Source organism: Natator depressus, chromosome 1 (genome assembly GCF_965152275.1).
Source record: "Natator depressus isolate rNatDep1 chromosome 1, rNatDep2.hap1, whole genome shotgun sequence".
Lineage (NCBI taxonomy): Eukaryota > Metazoa > Chordata > Testudines > Cheloniidae > Natator > Natator depressus.
The window spans coordinates 141,242,809-141,262,672 of NC_134234.1; the positions used below are offsets into that span (position 1 = coordinate 141,242,809).

The 19,864-nt window shown below is 41.8% G+C and overlaps 1 protein-coding gene across 2 annotated transcripts in view; it reads right to left on the reverse strand.

The window, feature by feature from the left end:
* KLHL15 (kelch like family member 15) overlaps nt 1-17,048 on the reverse strand; it is a 36,978-nt gene extending 19,930 nt beyond the window's left edge. Inside the window, exons 1-2 of one of the 2 annotated variants that reach the window (XM_074968289.1) lie at nt 16,975-17,048; nt 4,113-4,824 (exon numbers count right to left, since the gene is read on the reverse strand). In XM_074968289.1, coding sequence (XP_074824390.1) covers nt 4,113-4,817 — 705 coding nt within the window. In that variant the 5' untranslated portion in view covers nt 4,818-4,824; nt 16,975-17,048. Of the gene's footprint in view, nt 1-4,112; nt 4,825-16,665; nt 16,777-16,974 lie in introns of those variants that run through there. The other variant, XM_074968294.1, reaches the window with a different exon arrangement.
* Nucleotides 17,049-19,864: the final 2,816 nt, after the last annotated feature.

Below are 19,864 nucleotides of genomic sequence, written 5' to 3' on the forward strand. Positions count from 1 at the left end.
GACAAAAAAACATATCCTATCACCCGTGGGTGAGCACTTTTCACAAAACATTCACTCCATATCTGTCCCCTCAGTTCTCATCTTCAAAGAAAACCTGCACAACACCTTCAAAAGAAGAGCCTGAGAACTTAAATTCATAACTTTGTTAGGGTTTGTACACACTAGCGCTTACTTTGGTATAACTGAAGTTGTTCAGGGTTGTGGAAATGCCACCCCCGACTGACGTAACTTACACTGACCTAAACGTCAGTGTGGACAATGCTATGTTGGTGGGAGAAGCTCTCCCACAGATATACCTATCACCTCTTGGGGAGGCTGAGTAATTGTATCAATGGGAGAGCTGTCTCCCATTGGCAGAGAGCATCTGCACTAGCAGTGCTACAGCTGCACCGCTGTAGCGATTCCAGTGTAGTCTAGCCCTTAGACACGAAGGGTATGTCTTCACTAGCAGTGTTAAAGCGCAGCTGCGTGGCCGTGTAGTCACGGCACCAACGCTGGGAATAAAAAAAAACCACCCCCCATGAGGGGAATAGTTACCAACGCTGGGTGCACTGTCTACACTGCCACTTTACAGCGCTGAAACTTGCAGCGCTCAGGGGGGCATTTTATTCACACCCCTGAGCAAGAAAGGTTCAGCGGTGTAAAGTGGCAGTGTAGATAAGGCCTAAGTCTTTATCACTGGCAAGTGAAAGACAAAACTTTTGTTGTTCAGAGGTGTTAAAAAACACACACACACACCCCCCCCAAAAGACAAAAGTTTTGCCAAGGACAAGCGCAGGTGTGAACAGCGCTTTGTCAGCAGGAGCCCTGTCCTGACAACAATGCTAACGCTGCCCTGCTCGTTGGGGGTGGAAGGTTTTTTTTTTGTCAGCAGGAGAGCTCTCTTCTGCCAACAAACAGAGGCTACACTGCGTGCCTTTTAGCGGCACAGCTGTAGCTGTTGCTAAAAGCTGCGTAGTGTAGATGGACAGCTTAAAAATCATGGACTTAATAAAGGACGCTGGATTTATGGCTCCTTACAACAATCTATAAACCAGTAACCTTCCTTTTGGCTACAACTGCAGAGGTGTTAACTGCCCACTTCTCCTTGAATGTTTTTTTATAATGAGTTAAATCCTTATGTTAAACAATCTGTTCCACCTTGTATTTAGTTGCCACACTCTGTTTCCCAGACCTGATGAAGAGCTCTGGGTAAGAAAAATCAAAAACTTGTCACTTGGTCCAATAAAAGGTATTACCTCACCTACTTTGTCTCTTTAATCTAATGGAAACATTTAAGTTATTTTTAAAAAAACTGTATTTAAGTTATATTTATTCTGTATATGCCTTCAGGTTAGTATAGGCACATAATGTAAATTATAGGTTTCAGAGTAGCAGCCGTGTTAGTCTGTATTCGCAAAAAGAAAAAGGAGTACTTGTGGCACCTTAGAGACTAACCAATTTATTTGAGCATAAGTTTTCGTGAGCTACAGCATCCGATGAAGTGAGCTATAGCTCACAAAAGCTTATACTCAAATAAATTGGTTAGTCTCTAAGGTGCCACAAGTACTCCTTTTCTTAATGTAAATTATGTAAACTATACAATTATTACAATCCGTTCAGAAGAAAACAAAATGAAAATGTAGCAAACATTTCTAATATAATTAGCTGTCTCTGATACTTAAAAAAAAATCTGATAAATTTAGGCATTAGTGCTCAAATATACATTTTTACATAGAAAGGGCCAAATCCTGCAAACCTCTGTTCACCCATGTACTCCCACTGAAGTTTTGGAACTACTTAAGTGAGATAATCAAACTGAGAACAGGTTTACTGGATAAATAATGTATTTACCAGATGCCAAGACCAAAGTTGAACTACAAAACAAATTACATACCAAAAAACCCCACATTTAAATATATTCATCGAAGAAGAATTTGGCAAAAACAACAAAACTCAAAGTTATGATGAACCATACAAAATTCATGTCATGGTGAAGAACAAAAAAACCCCTCACATCAGCTTAATTAAAGGATTCTTGTTTTGCATACCTGTGCTTTTACTAACTTGTGTCTCTCAGCTACACTGAGATTTTTTGGGGGGTAATTTTCTATTATTGATAAATACTTCCTCTTTCAGAAGCTTGAAATGTTTTTTACACTATTAATTTGGCAATTAACGGATCCTCTTCTGATCTTTGAGGCTATATATCTGATATGATCAGTGAAGTACTTTGGGATCCAAAGAACTATAAGTAAACTATAAACAACAAAATTGTTAGCAAATGTCAATGGGACTACATGTAGCGTGCAAAATTAAGCATATCTGTAAGTCTTTGCAGGATCAGGACTTTTACTCCTGATTTCTGAATATTTACTACAGGTGCTGATGCACAAGACAAAAAACCCACTGCAAGTGTTAGTTTTCAATTGCAGGTTAAAAAAAAAATCTACATTTTATTTGTAAATTGAACAAATTCAATATGGAAAGGAACACCAAGTTGTTATTTCAAAGTTTGTTTTCAGAACTGTACACACTTTGTGCAGACAACAAAAGTTTAAATATTAATAAAAAGAAAAGGAGTACTGGTGGCACCTTAGAGACTAACCAATTTATTTGAGCATAAGCTTTCATGAGCTACAGCTCACTTCATCAGATGCATAAAGTGGATGAAGTGAGCTGTAGCTCATGAAAGCTTATGCTCAAATAAATTGGTTAGTCTCTAAGGTGCCACCAGTACTCCTTTTCTTTTTGCGAATACAGACTAACACGGCTGCTACTCTGAAACCTTAAATGTTAATGAAGGCCCATTCTGTACTATACGTTTTCATACAGCAATACAAAAGAATATTGACTTTAATTGAGTAAAAAGAATAGATTTAAAAAAATATTTTAAACTATTATCAAGTAGAATGATAGGTATTTTGAAATTAAAGTCTGATGATAAGAACAGCGTTTATTCTATACTGGACCCTTTTGGCTGATAAGTGGTGACTGAATTTGGAGAAACTTGCTCCTTGCTTGTTGCTGCTAATGTACTCAAAATTCTATTTCCTGAGCATGCATAACTGTGTTTATAGTGAAATAGAAATCAACAGAGCAAAGTGACAGCAGGAACAGATATCATTCCATAGATCAAATTCTACTCACTTAATTGAAATTGCACTTGTGTAACCAAGAGGAGAATAAGAGAGCAAGAATATCAGTTAATTGCTGAAATAGGAGCGCTCTAAGTATTTTTTCTGCCCAATAAAAGCAATGACTTTTTAAAAATTCTCTCAGTAAATGAATTTTTTAAAAAAAGTTATGCTGATCCAGATCTACCGTCAATCTCTCCAGCTCCATTGAAGTCTGTGGAGTTATGCTGACATAAAAAGATGAGGATCTGACACTTGCATACATGTATGTATGCATACAATCTCAAAGTTATTCTCCCACAATAAGTGCTTTAGTGACTTTGGAGCCTAAATACCATTGCCTTTCAATGAGACTTAGGGACTTCTGAAAATTTCATCTTACCATTTTAACAAACCAAATGTTGAGTAATAGGTATACAGTTGTCTTCTTTTATAACCTTCATTTATAGCACCCATCACCAAAGTATCTAGTGACCTCAATTAAAACGTAGATTTTTAAAAAACATGTACACAATATCTATCTAAAACTAAAAGTCAGTCAGAACTGATTTTGATTATGCTGATGCCCAGTTACAATAATATAGGCCCTATCCACTTTGGGCCTCTCAAGAGTTAAAAAAATAATAATAATAATAATAATAATAATAATAATCAAGCAGCAAGATGTGGACAGCAATAAGAATGACTGAAATAAACTAAACTTCATATGGATGAACTTACTTAAAATGTCCTCATTATAAGAAATCATTTACAAACTAACATGGTAAACCTACCAGTTCTCCAGTTATAAAACATGCTATTTTCTAAAAGTAGAAGACATTATTTTCAGATATTAGATCCTCTATATGCGTTATTTGCCAGGAAAAAAAAAAAAAAAAAAAAGTCAATGCTCTGTCTTTTCCCCCCCTCCTAACACATTTGGGAATCTTACCTATTTAACGGCATGCTGCCCTAGCTAAATGATGAATCCTGCCTATTGCTTTCAAATGCACCAACCTTCTCAAAAACACTGGATGGTGTCATCAAACAAAACCTGATGTTCTGAATGATGGCGTCGGTATGTCTCCAGCGTCTTCTATCATGCCGCAGCCAAGCCTGAACAGCCTCGTACAGCTCTATCTCCGGAAACCTGCTCAGATGATCATTATCCAAATAAGACATAAGCTTTTCAAAGCTCAGATAGGACAAGAAGTCAGGTCTGGACATGAGTGGCACAAAGTTCTCTAGCAGAAAAGAATCCAACTTTTCCCTGACTCCATCGATGTTTACACCAAAATCATCTAAGAGTCTCATAATTTCTGCACAGTTTTCTAAGCAGATTTTTGCTAAAAGAAAAGAGCAGCAGAACTTCACCACCTCTATGAGCTGAACATACATGGCAGCCTGCAGAATCTCGTGAACAGTGTTCATGCTCAGTTCAATGTTTCCGTAGTACATGAATTGGAGGACGTGGCGGAATCCTGTGGCAGTCAGACCTTTCAAATGGATTTTATCTTGATCTCGCTCCCTCATGTCAGCTGTGAACATAATCCTGAAGTAATCACTCTGGGTGGCAAGCAATGCTTTATGGGCCTGAAACTGGTGGTCTTCAATGACAAGAGTGACGTCAAGAAGCAATCCCTCCTCATACAGTGCTCTGAACCCAGCAGAGACACTGGTATCATGGATGGAGGAGCTAAACCCTTCCACGTCCCCTGCCATGAATCACCTGAAAAAAAGGAATCAAAGCAGAAAGTGTTATTTCTAAGAGTTTATAATAATACAAGCTTTTCCAGACCAGATGAACCTTAACATTAATATCAACGTGTTAAATGTCAATGAAAATAAATTATCTACAATAAAAATGTCTATGTGGTCCACTCTTTGCAGAAAACATCCATTTTTAAATCACTTAAATTGATTTAAGGCTGTAAAACAAAACAAAACAAAAATGCAGCTAGAACAAGTTTCTAGATATTAAGTGTAAGATGATACATTTATTTCAAATTTCTGGTGCTAAAAGCAGATTAATGTGCAAATGAGATAACACTACACATATTCTATTGATTTTACATCACTCCATGGTCAGATAATTATGTAATGCCTCCAAAAGCTAGTCACATTGCACGTTTCTTTCCACAGTGATCCCCAAAAGGACATATCACTGGAGAGCACAAAAACACATAAGACATTAAAGGCTTCTGAAAGGAAGAGAAACTTCTTCATCTTAAAAAAATAAGACTCAAAAGGCCTTTACAAAGCAATAATTTTTAAAAGCTTATTATAGTAGAAGGTAAAAGTATTTCAATTCTCTCTATTAGGTTGTTCATGGAAATAAAGCATTTTGCACTTTGATCAAGTGATTCAGTCTCTATCTTCCCCCACTGTAAAATGGAGATAAAAAATAATTATCTACTTCATAGTGCTATTTGTGAGGCCTAACTAGATAACAAGTCTGGTGAAGTGCAAAATATTAAGGCCATCAGAAGCACAGTTGAGATTAGAACTCAGCAAATACTTCCCTACATGTTGGGGGGTTGCTAAGGCTCAACCACATATTAAGCACTTGATGCTTCTCTTATGGAAGGCATTACATATGTGCTAAATATTTAATGGCAAAATATACATGGGAGTAGGAAATTCTGAAAAGTAAGAGTATGATGGGACACCACCTTATAGGGATTTGGGAATCACCTGGTTGGGGGGGGGGTAAGGGGGGAAGACCTTATTCAATATTTAGGATTTACTTAAATGGGCAAGAGTTTCAGCCTTAACACTGAAATTTCTGGCTTTTTCCAGTTTAAGACAAGCCATTAACTTTGATGTGTGAATGTTTTTATATTAATTTAATAAAATTGCCCTTAACTCTGAATTTCCTGCAACAGTCATTACATTACATTAGTTTTCTGTATTTAACTTAAAAATTAAATCGGTTGTTGGCACAAATTATTTAAAAACAAACATATTTTAGGTTACAGTGGTTATAAATTTAAGAAACCATTAATTATTGAAAATTATTTCTATAAAACTTTAAAATTACCAAACTGATTATATTTAAATTTTATGAAGACACAGAAATAGCTTACACCTGGTATGCCAAGTGTCATAGTTTAAGACCAGTGGTCATAATTAGGGCCCCACCAAACTCATGGCCACGAAAACGCATCATGGACTATGAAATCTTGTCTCCCCCATGAAATCTGACTATTGTAGGGGGTTGTAGTATTCCCACTCTTCCTTCTCTGCTGCTGCTGGTGGCAATGCTGCCTTCACAGCTGGGCATCCAGCCAGCAGCCGCCACGTTCTGGCTGCCCAGCTCTGAGATCAGCGCAGAAGTAAGAGTAACAATACTGCAACCCCACTACATTAGCCTTGCAACAGCCCTGCCCTCACCCCCGATACCCTCTTTTGAGTCGGGACACACACACCCCCAGTTACACCACCAGGAAATTAAGGATTTTTTAAATCCTTTCTTTGTGAAATTTACCAAATGGATTGTAAATCTGATAGGGCTCTAGTCATAATGTTATCACCACTCTAAGCCTTACGTCTTGAAAATTAAAAGAGGGGATTCTGTATGCAGCTCATCATCCCCATTCCTTAACTGATAGCACAGAATGGAAAAAATGCAGCCACCCATTTGCCTACCTCAAGTTCAAATGATGAGTGGGCATTTACAGCCCTGTCCAAAAACATTAGTGCTATTCCCACATTGTTGGATCCTGCTGACAATCTTCAGGCACAGCTGTACTGATCACAGAAGTGTGCTCTACATGAAATACGGGTTAATCCCTGAACCCTACTAAAATTTCCATTAACAAGAGTAGCAGCAGCAGAGTGAAAATTACAATTATCCCAGTAAGTTTCCTTCCACTATTCATGATGGGGACAGGCTACATTCAGGGCAGTGGAGGAACAGGTATGATCCCCCCAAAGCCAATAGACAGAGAAGATAAACAGTCCATTGTCACCCCAACATCTATAACCATGAGACATCATACCTCTGCCTCTGTTGCTCCTGCGTATAGCATGTCCCCACCAGCAAAATGAAAACAACTGAAGTCATGTTATTTTCTCTCCTCTGCTGCTCCTACTAAGGAAAACTACTGTGACAAGCAGCTGAGAAAGACCACTATCGGGTGTGGGAAGGGGGGAGAAAGAACCATGTCCCAAGCTCCTCACCCCCACCAACACCTCAAAAGGAAAGGAGCACAAAACAGAAACAACAGAAGTCCTCTCCCCAACTCCTATCCTCACATCCTCTAAAATACAGAGGCAGAAGGAGCTGAAACTCACACAGATGAGGAATGCATGAGAAAGTGAAAGAAAGAATGAGGGGAAAGAATTTGCCCAGCAAAAATTAAGGAAAGTTCCACTGGATGGTCAATAGCCGCACATATTTGTCTGGTAACAACCTAATCCAGGGGCGGGCAAACTACGACCCACGAGCCGAGCCGTTTTAAGCCGGCCCGTGAGCTCCCGCTGGGGAGCAGAGTCTAGGGCTTGCCCCGCTCCAGCCAGGGGAGCCGCACCATGTGGCTTGGTCCCGCTCCGGCGCTCCAGCCGAGATGCCGTGGCATGGCTTCGCTCCAGGGCGCAGGATTGGGGGCTGCAGCACACAGCTCCTGGAAGTAGCTGCATGGCCCCACTCTGGTGCTCTAGCGTGGTCGGGGGTTACTTGGAGCTTGCATCCCTGAGCCTTTCACCACACCCCAACCCTCTGCCCCAGTCCTGATCCCCTTCTCACTCTCCAAACCCCTTGATCCCAGCACGGAGCACCCTCCTGCATCCCCAACCTCTCATCCCCAGCCCCACCCCAGAGCCCGCACCCCCAACCAGAGCCCTTACCCCCTCCCGCACCTCAACCCCAATTATGTGAGCATTCATGGCCTGCCATACAATTTCTGTTCTCCAATGTGGCCCTCAGGCCAAAAAGTTTGCCCACCCCGGACCTAATCCCTCACTCTGTGGACAAAGTATGAGAGAAAAAGAATCTCTGAGGAAAGGGCTTTCTCAAACCACCCTCTGGCCAAAGGAACAGCGTTAGTAGGCTCTACGGCTGCATCAGGTTCACCCTCCTTGGTTTAATACACAGGTATCTAGATGTAGGGTCTCTGGAGTTAGAGAAGGAAAGAAATAGGTAACAACAGGGTGCCTTGAAAGACTTCTTCATGATGCTCTAAAGAAAGCTGGAAGACAATTAAACAAGAAGAGTGAAAATGCACAGGAAGAGATTGGCAAAAAGAGGAGGGACAAAAAATGCACCACGTTCAAAGGAGCATTTGCTGATTTGCCCAGAGAGATTCAGAGAAAAGAAGAGAGAAACATGCTCCTTACATTTTAGCATAGTTATTACATTCAGGATTTTCACCCATCCATCCAACTGTGATCGTTAAATAGTTAAGTAACTGAAAGCACTTGGAAATAAAGTACCCCCTTTAAAATTCTGAATTTACTCTATTTGAAGAGCAGGATGGGTGAAGGTGAGGTGGAAAACATCCCCACAATACATAAAAAATAAGCCTGTCTTCAAAGAGTAACTGCTAAAATTCCACTGACATCTTCGGGTCTTTCAAACATCTGCCATCCTGTGAAAATGAGAGGGTTCATTTCCATTTCTGGCCTAAGACTCAATAACGTTATGCAAGCTGCCAAACACTCTATTATTACCTAATGTTTCAAAAAGAGTTTAATACTGCGAGTGCTGCTTTAAAAAAAAAAGTAGACCATTTAACAGACAGATGAAGGATTATTTTTAGTAAATCTTCATTTACCTATCCCAAAATACTTTGCCTTCTGCGTGTCAGATACTATTAAACTCACTTGTCAAGTTTGTAACCAGACTTTTAAGAAATGTGGGAGAAAAGATATTGAAGGAGACTTCTCCATCTTAACACAACGTAAAGAAGCCTCAGAGCCCCTCTAGTCTCTCACAATTTGTACTGAGAGAGTGGAAAGAAAAAAATAAAAGCTATGCATCTTCTACCCCATTAAATACATATCTTGCCACATAGCAACACATTTGAATAGGTATGCAGAGCCCTATTTTTTGAGCACAAGACCTACAAAAAAAATTCTCTGTACCACTAACTTATAAATAGCAAAAAACATGAGGTGTACTAATGGGTAGAGTCAGGGACAATTCAAAGAAAGTGAAATTGCTAAAAATTTCATTTATATTGCTGATATCCTCAGTCTAAAGCAAACAGCAATAATATACCGGTAGTTTAATCAAAACAAAGTGATGTAAAAATTCCAGATGCAAGTATTTTTCCAAATAATTTTTCCATTCCTCCCACACACATACTTGCAAATTTATATGTAATTCTATTTGCTATTAAAGTACTGCAGCCAATTTCTCAGAAGACAATGACAAAATGAACTTTTTCACATTTTCAATAAAAATGCAATTTAGACTTCACTTTACAGAGCGAATTGGTTAGGTGGAGGAAACGTGAATAGGTAGTGGTGATGGTGGGGAACTTTCTCCTCTTCCCCCCCCCCCCCCATGAGACACGTGTGCTTCTGTCTAAAGGCAATATGTAGTCTAATATATTCCAATACCATTCTATCACAACAAATAATTAATCCTCTTTTCTGAAGTAATTTCTTCCCTTTCCTGGTTATTTACAAAGGTGCACTTTTCATTTCCCCCATCAAAGAGGGGTCAGTGATATCACAGCAAGTGACCTCTAAATGCAGCACAGGAAGAAAGAAAATCAAAAGGGAACAACCCTTAACCTTATTAGCTTTTCAGACATTTTTCACCTTTTGCATATTATTCAGTACATAGACGACTTCTGCTGTGACTGGAAAAGCATTGCTTTTCTTGGCACACCTATCAAAGCTGTAGAATAAAGATGAGAAGTCAAGCACTGAAGGCATTGCTCCAGATTTTAATTTTTTGCTGCTGATTGTAAAGAATTCCCCTTCATCCCAATGATCCTGGAGCTCATAGTCACAAGTGAAAGAAGAAATGGAGATCAATTCCATAGAGTCTACTGACAAGGGAGTTCAACCAAGGATAAATTTGGCCTACAATCTGTTTTGTCATCAAATTCTTCAAAAAACAGAGTACTTCCTAGAAGTTAGTTTACAATAAATAAAGGTTCATGTTTTTTAAATGTTGTAATCCTGTATGTATTTTCCAGGGAAATTTCTTGTTTTAGGAAGGTGCTAACAATGGCCAGTGTAGGATTACAACACTTCAGTTGAAGGGCAGATTTCCTTTCCCCTTACTTATGTATTTTACAACAATTCAGTTGAGCGAGACTGAGGAAGAACTAGTAAATTTCAAGTTTCTAAATTAAGAGGGAATGTTTCTTTTTTCTACCGCCAAGAAATTCTGAAAAAGCATCAGTCTGAACACTTGAATATGACTAACACCAAAATTCTCTTTTACTATAACATTATGCCCAAAACCATTACACAGGAAGATATTTTACTAGCTGCACTGCTAACTATTTTTTGGAAAACTCAGTGGAACAACAGATTTAGAGTCTATTCTATATTTCTCCACCTTCCATCAAAAGCCATCTAGTAAAATTTAAATATACTTTTATGATATACACATAGTGAAACTCCTTTTGAGTTTAAGACTTAGGCCCAGTTTTCAAAAATGAATGCATTTACCTAATTTGTCAGCACAAATGCAGTATTTCCCTGAGTGGTCAGATGTATACAAATGTATGTGAAAATAGGATGTGTATAGTTTATATTTGTATGCGCAAATTAGACATTCATAATTACACACATCTTTGAAAAGAAGGCTTGCATCTGCTGTAAACCGATAAACATTAAAAATCCAATTACAAGTACATAAAAATTAAGAATTGATCTGTATTTTATCATTGGTGTATGTGTCACTATAAAGCATTGTCTACGCTACAATTTTTCTTCAAAATTTCTCACTGGTGGCAGCAACAGCTGGAGTGACATAGTAGGGAAAAGAGGTAACTGGGCTACACTAGTGCTCTTCATTGCTACACAACCGAAAAACTTCACTATTTACAGTGGCAGGAAATTTGAAGTAAAATGTTAGCATATACACAGGCTAAGAACCTGTGAAAATTAATTTGCATTTCAGGGACAGTTCAGCCTGCACACACTAGGGTTCTCAATTAGATTTTGGCAAAATACACATTGAGCCTGGGTAAAATTTTCAAACATGCCTAAGTGACTTAGGAGCCTACAGTCCCATTTTCAAAAGCAACTTAAACATTTGGGAGCCTAGATCTCACTTAAAGACAGTGAGACTAACGCTCCTAAATGCCTAAGTCAATTTTAAAAATGGGACCTAGATGCTTTTGAAAATTTTACCCACATCTTATAACACAGATTTAGCTGAATTAAAGTTAGCAATGGTGGAAAATTTTCAGATAATTGCCCAACTGCACATGGGACCATTAGGCTTATGTTTGAAGTACTTCCAAAACTCATTACATAACATGGATTGTGTCCAACATGGTTATATATCATAAAACTACTATACTAGAACCCTGCTGAGGGAGGGAATAGTCTATAATATCATTTGAACAACTGTGATAGCTGGGTGAAAAAAGTTGTTTAAAAATAAACTTGGCTGCAATGGACACAAAATGCTACATTCCTCGGGGTAAAGTTTTCAAAAGATAAGCAACTTAGGCATTTTTTTTAAATTTTACACATTGAAACTTTTGGAGTTTCATATTATAACCCAGTTCAGTCTTGCCTGCACAGCTGGAACTAAACCATGTTATAGTCCCAAAAAGATCAGAACTGCAATACTGGTTGATTATATGGTTCTAAAAAGTCTGGACTTTGGGTAACAGAAAGCATATTATCACATGGTCAGACCACTTCCATCTTATAACATGATTCACAGCACATTAAAATTTGCTCTAATAGATGGGCCTTTAAAACCGTATTTTAAGATAATAAAAACAATGGTTCTGACAGAAATGGTTCAAACCACAGCTGTAGCTATGGGCCAACCAATCATCAGTAGTTCCCAGTCCAGTCAGAACTTCCCCTAACTCTGCACCTTGATCAACCAGAGCTTCTGTCTCATTAGCTTGCATTATAAGAGCTCGGCAGATATGAAATTTTAACTTGAAATGACCATGTTATTAATATCTACCGGTGAAACAGTGATCCAACTGAAGTCAATAGGCGTTTTGCCACTAATTTCAATGGGGACAGGATTTCATCCTAAACAACATATGTTGTAGATTACAGCCAATGGTATTTGTCTTCCTTTAAATTATTTAGGTATTGGACATGGCATAAAACTGTCCAGCAAAAATTTATTTATTTAATGTTTGCATATTCGCCAAGCCAGGCAATGAACGTCACAATCAGATCTAACAGTAAATTAGTGACAGTCAAAAAGTGATCCTTTCAATGTGAAGTTTCAGCATAACAGCCGTGTTAGTCTGTATTCGCAAAAAGAAAAGGAGTACTCGTGGCACCTTAGAGACTAACCAATGTATTTGAGCATAAGCTTTCGTGAGCTATAGCTCACTTCATCGGATGCATACTATGGAAAATACAGAAGATGTTTTTATACACACAAACCATGAAAAAAATGGGTGTTTTTCTCTCCCCCCACCCTACTCGCCTGCTGGTAATAGCTTATCTAAAGTGGTCACCCTCCTTACAATGTGTATGATAATCAAGGTGGCCATTTCCAGCACAGCCTCAGAAACAACTCTGACATCATAATCAAAAAGGCTGACAAAGGAGGTGTTGTTGTCATCATGAATAGGTCGGAATATGAACAAGAGGCTGCTCGGCAGCTCTCCAACACCACTTTCTACAAGCCATTACCCTCTGATCCCACTGAGAGTTACCAAAAGAAACTACAGCATTTGCTCAAGAAACTCCCTGAAAAAGCACAAGATCAAATCCACACAGACACACCCCTGGAACCCCGACCTGGGATATTCTATCTACTACCCAAGATCCATAAACCTGGAAATCCTGGGCGCCCCATCATCTCAGGCATTGGCACCCTGACAGCAGGATTGTCTGGCTATGTAGACTCCCTCCTCAGGCCCTACGCTACCAGCACTCCCAGCTACCTTCGAGACACCACTGACTTCCTGAGGAAACTACAATCCATCGGTGATCTTCCTGATGACACCGTCCTGGCCACTATGGATGTAGAAGCCCTCTACACCAACATTCCACTCAAAGATGGACTACAAGCCGTCAAGAACACTATCCCCGATAATGTCACGGCTAACCTGGTGGCTGAACTTTGTGACTTTGTCCTTACCCATAACTATTTCACATTTGGGGACAATGTATACCTTCAAATCAGCAGCACTGCTATGGGTACCCGCATGGCCCCACAGTATGCCAACATTTTTATGGGTGACTTAGAACAACGCTTCCTCAGCTCTCGTCCCCTAACGCCCCTACTCTACTTGCGCTATATTGATGACATCTTCATCAACTGGACCCATGGAAAAGAAGCCCTTGAGGAATTCCACCATGATTTCAACAATTTCCATCCCACCATCAACCTCAGCCTGGACCAGGCCACACAAGAGATCCACTTCCTGGACACTACAGTGCTAATAAGCGATGGTCACATAAACACCACCCTATACCGGAAACCTACTGACCGCTATGCCTACCTACATGCCTCCAGCTTTCACCCTGACCACACCACACTATCCATTGTCTACAGCCAAGCTCTGCGATACAACCGCATTTGCTCCAATCCCTCAGACAGAGACAAACACCTACAAGATCTCTATCAAGCATTCTTTCAACTACAATACCCACCTGCGGAAGTGAAGAAACAGATTGATAGAGCCAGAAGAATTCCCAGAAGTCACCTACTACAGGACAGGCCTAACAAAGAAAATAAGAGAACGCCACTAGCCATCACCTTCAGCCCCCAACTAAAACCCCTCCAACGCATTATCAAGGATCTACAACCTATCCTGAAGGATGACCCAACACTCTCACAAATCTTGGGAAACAGGCCAGTCCTTGCCTACAGACAGCCCCCCAACCTGAAGCGAATACTCACCATCAACCACACACCACACAACAGAGCCACTAACCCAGGAACCTATCCTTGCAACAAAGCCTGTTGCCAACTGTGCCCACATATCTATTCAGGGGACACCATCACAGGGCCTAATAACATCAGCCACACTATCAAAGGCTCGTTCACCTGCACATCCACCAATGTGATATATGCCATCATGTGCCAGCAATGCCCTTCTGCCATGTACATTGGGCAAACTGGACAGTCTCTACGTAAAAGAATAAATGGACACAAATCAGATGTCAAGAATTATAACATTCAAAAGCCAGTCGGAGAACACTTCAATCTCTCTGGTCACTCAATTTCTGATCTCAAAGTGACTATCCTTCAACAGAAAAACTTCGAAAACAGAGTCCAACGAGAGACTGCTGAATTGGAATTAATTTGCAAATTGGATACAATTAGCTTAGGCTTGAATAGAGACTGGGAATGGTTGAGTCATTATAAAAAGTAACCTATTTCCCCTTGTTTATTCCTCAGCCTCCACTGTTCCTCAGACGTTCTTGTTAAACCCTAGAGTTTGTGCTGGAAATGGCCCACCTTGATTATCATACACATTGTAAGGAGAGTGATCACTTTAGATAAGCTATTACCAACAGAAGACTGGGTTTGTTGGGGGAGGGGGTGTGGGGAGAAAACCTGGATTTGTGCTGGAAATGGCCCAACTTGATCATCATACACATTGTAAGGAGAGTGATCACTTTAGATAAGCTATTACCAGCAGGAGAGTAGGGTGGGGGGAGAGAAAACCTTTTGTAGTGATAAACACCCATTTTTTCATGGTTTGTGTGTATAAAAACATCTTCTGTATTTTCCACAGTATGCATCCGATGAAGTGAGCTGTAGCTCACGAAAGCTTATGCTCATATAAATTGGTTAGTCTCTAAGGTGCCACAAGTACTCCTTTTCTTTTTTCAATGTGAAGTTGTCATTAACAAAAAATTATCCAAATTGCTACATTTAACTATGCAATTTGATCTAACATTAATAAAGTAGCAAGACAAACCTTTGATACCTAGTAGCCCTGAACATCTAAATTGATCAGTTTATACTTACAAACTTAAAGGTCTGAATTGTTAACGTATGGAAATGTACTAGTATAATAAAAACCACAAAATTCTGACTACTACTGAAAACTAACTTTACAAAGTACAGAACAAAATAAAGGACATTCATTCCATCTTAATTTAATGCAAACTTTGTACATAGTTTTTTCTTCATCCTATAGTTGTTTTATATTTCCCCAGTTCATTTGGAAGGGGCAACCCTAAGAATTTTTAAAAAGCAACAGTAACCTACTCTGGTATTTATTTAAATGCTTTGATAATATTTGCTAATCCTACAAATCACATGATATAAATTAATACAATTTTTACCCCTCACTGATTACTGAGCAGACCTTTTTTTTTTTTAAAAACACACATCTATGTATCTGGCATATTTAATACAATTCCTGAATCAAACCTCAAATATCAAGCTGCCCCAATGTACAGAGTCGCAGTTTTCAGAGCCAGAACATGGGTTACTTACGAATATAAAAATCTTTTGATTCTTCCATCAAGGGGCAAGCATTAGACTAAATGCTAATTAGTGATCTCAGTCCACGTCCTCATGGACAAATTTTTGGAACACAAAGCCCTACACCAGAATTGACACCAGTGAGCAACCCTGTTGCTAACTTCAGCACACAGGCCTGGACTGAATGAACATGGAAACTGAACTAGAACAGACTGCTCCAAAAGAGGGTGCACATTGGAAGGGAGGGCGTGGGAAGCCTATATACTGCTGCTGGCCCCGCCACATGTGTTTCGTGGAAAGGTAAGTTCAGTCTGCAAGACTTTTCCCGTCGCTAACTAACCTCACTTTAAAACAGAGAGAGATTTAAAACGAAAACACAAACTCAGCAGTAACCACTTCATGTCCTCCCCACACGCTGTGCTCGCCATTGACGATTTTCCAGGGAAAAAGACTGATCACCAGGCCAGTCTCTCTCTGGAAATAAAAGGTATGAGGAAGGGGAGGGAGAAAACAGAAAGCCCTAGAAAGGGGCATCTATTCTCTGACGACACCTTCTAAGCGGCAGGAGAGCCAGGTCAGAGGAAAAACACCACCGGAGGCCGGGCGGGACGCGCGCCCACCACGCACGCCAGAGGCGCACGCACCCTGCCGCAGCCAGTTACACTATCCCGAGCATTCCCCGCTCCCACTACCAGAGTTACCCTAGAAACACCCACCAGGATTATCCTCTTCCCGTGTGCTGCTGCTGCTGGAGACACGCAACAAGCCTCCCTCCACCCCTCGCACGGGGCGGCGGCAGCAGCAGGCGGCTGAGCGAGCGGGAGGCCGGGGGGGGGGTCCTCTTTTGCCCAGCCCATCAGGGACGGGGCTGGAGAGAAAACTGGGGGGCGGCGGAGAGCGGGGGGGAGAAAGGTGTGTGAAGCGGCGCGGAAGCGGCTCTACCCCTCGGGCCAGCAGCAGCAGCGGGGGGAAGGGCAGAAGGGGGGACCCGGCAGCGGCGTCACCTACCTCTCAGCAGCAGCAGCACTGAAGACGCAACTCCGCCCGCCCAGCCTGCAGAGCGGGGGGTCTCGGTGTGACATGAAGACGGGGGAGGAGGCGGCGCGCCCCGGGGGGCTGAAGCGCGGGGCAAGGGCTGAGGTGACGCCCGCGGCAGGGTGGGGGGCGCGCGCCTGCGCCCCTGCTCCCCGCTACGCCTGCGAGGGAGGCGCCGCCGGCACTGCCCAGGCGCCAGCGCTCCCGGCCCCTCGCTCGGCCCCGGCCTCGCCCCCCGGACCCCTGCCTTACCCTCCCCCCCGCCCGCTCACACTTGTTTACCTCCTTCGCTGCCTAGCACAGGCACGGGCGCCATCTTCCCCCAAGGACAGGCCCCCCTGGCCCCGCGTCACTTCCGTCGCCACCTGCGGGAGAGCGGGAGGGGGCGGGATCAGCGGGCGGCAGCGGCAGCCGCCCCCCGCACCTGTCGCGGGAGCTCCGCCATTGCCACCCCTCCCCCCTCATTACCTCGCGCGGCACCGTCACTGTCACCCGCTTCCCTGCCTCTTATTGCCCCGACACTGTCACCCCCACCCCTTCACTGCCTCCCGCTGCACCGACACTGTCACCCCCACCCCTTCACTGCACCCCACCACCTCTTTACTGCCTCACTGCAACGACCTTGTCACCCCCCATTGCCTCTCTCTGCACCCCAGCATCTTCATTGCCTCACTGCCCCATCACTGTCACCCCCACCCCTTGACTGCCTCCCATGCCCCATCACTGTCACCCCATCCCTTCACCACCTCTCACTGTCACCCCCACCCTTTCATTGCCTCTCTGCACCGTCACGGTCACCCCACCCTCTTTACTGCCTCACTGCACCATCACTGTCACCTCCACCCCTTCACTGCCTCCCACTGCCCCATCACTGTCACCCCATCCCCTTCACCGCTTCTCACTGTCACCCCCACCCTTTCATTGCCTCTCTGCACCGTCACGGTCACCCCACCCTCTCTACTGCCTCACTGCACTGTCACTGTCATCCCCACCCTTCACTGCCTCTTACTGAACCCCACCCTCTTCGCTGCCTTACTGCACTGTCACTTGCATCCCCACCGTTTCACTCATTTCACTGCGCACCCACCTTTCATTGCCTCACTACACCACCACTCTCACCCCCATACTTTCACTCATCTCACTGCACCGTCATTGCCACCCCTTTTTACTGCCTCTCACTGCACCACCACTGCCATCCCTTCACTACCTCCTACTGCACCTCTACTGCCACCCCCACCTTGCACTGTCTTCCACATTGCATTTTTTACTGACACTCCCGTCTCATTCATTGCCTCACACACTGCACCCCATCCCCTTCATTGCCTAAACCACACCACCACTTCCATCCCTACCCCTTCGCTGCCTCGCTCTGCACCACCATCCCCATCTCCTTCACTGCCTCTCACTTCACTCCCACCCCCTTAATTGCCTTTTACTGTACTGTCACTGTCATCCCCACCCCTTCCATGCCTCGCACTGCACTTCCTATTGCTACCCTATCCCCTTCACTGCCTCACAATGCACCTCCTACTGCCACACCACCCCATTCATTGCCTCACACAGTTTGCCCCTTTATATGCCATACTTCCTACTGCCATCCCATTTACTGCTTCATACAATGAACTTGCCCCCCACATCCCATTCACTGTCTCTGAGTCTGCTACTACTGTACCTGCCCCATTTTCTGCTTCACACAATGAAGCTACTCACCCTTACTCCATTCACTCTCTCATGCAGTGATGCAGGACTATAAGCCCACTCTCAGTGTCCCAGAAGGAAGCTACAGTTTCTACCATTTACTGTCTCACATAATAGATGTACTGACCCACATTCACTGTTTTACAATAAATCTGCTGCACTCAGCTCAGACCCACATATGTTCAGTACTTCAGCAAAGGGAGGCTGGAATAGAAAAGAAATAAACAGGAACTGAACTGTTGCCCTTCTTCTTGCCCCTAATACTCCTTCAATTTTGTAAGAAGGTGAGTGGGAGAAACAATTTTTTTAATCTGCCTCTTACTAAGATTTTTCCAGTATCTGTCAAGCTGAGGTGTGAGATGCTTTTTGTGTGTCTCTCCTACATAATATGAAGGAAGACCTCAAACTTGAAGAAAAAAAAATCTGATAAACGTTGACAAACTTCACTCTCATTGTTTTTTAAAAATAGCTTCTCCTTTGTATTGGAAAAGCCTGGACAAATTTGTGTCTCCACTGACAATTCATATATATCATTGTAACAGAGTAATATTTAAAAAGTGCCTCAAAATGAGTATTCTCAGCAGTGTAGGAGACTGGGCAGGGAAGGTCTCCCTATTTGGGGCCCTATCTAGCTATGACTGAAGTCAATATGAGCATTCCATTTATTTCAGAAGTTGGATAGGTCTCTTAGGGTTAGACTTAAGCACATGTGTAACTTTACTAAGGTAAGTAGTCCCATTAATTTAAATGGGACTATTCACGTGAGTAAAGTTACAGACATGTAAAGTGCTTATAGGATTAAACATAACCGATTAATTCTAAAGCACTGTTAACAGTTTCTGGTGATGAGGAGTTTATTTGGCATCAATGAACATTTATAGTCTCAGAATTTCTTTTTCTCTATAAAAAGAAAAGGAGTACTTGTGACACCTTAGAGACTAACCAATTTATTTGAGCATAAGCTTTCATGAGCTACAGCTCACTTCATCAGATGTATATATTTCTATATATATTTCTATATTTCTTCATACTGTCAACCTCCCACAATACAATGAATCAACAATAACAAAGCAAGAATATTTAATAGTTTTATTGTTATTATGACATCTACAATACATTCATCCTTAATATATGATAATTATTATGTATTTCCATTCCAAAATTTGATAGATACATTGACAGGGATTAAATTATTTATAACATCTTCTTTATTCAACCAAAAATGCAGCATATGATTGTTTCTGGAATTTTCATACTCTATTTGCATCGTTGTATAAACTATACAGTTAAATGATTTAAGAGGCAACTTTATCCATTTAGAATGGAATTCTACACCATCTGTAATATTGCAAAACAGTGATTACACCTGCACAGAAATACACATTGGTAAGGCAACTACAATCAAGTGTTGCATCATATTCCCCCAACATTTTATGCATCCAGGTTACATGTTTCAACTGTGGTTTTCCCAGCA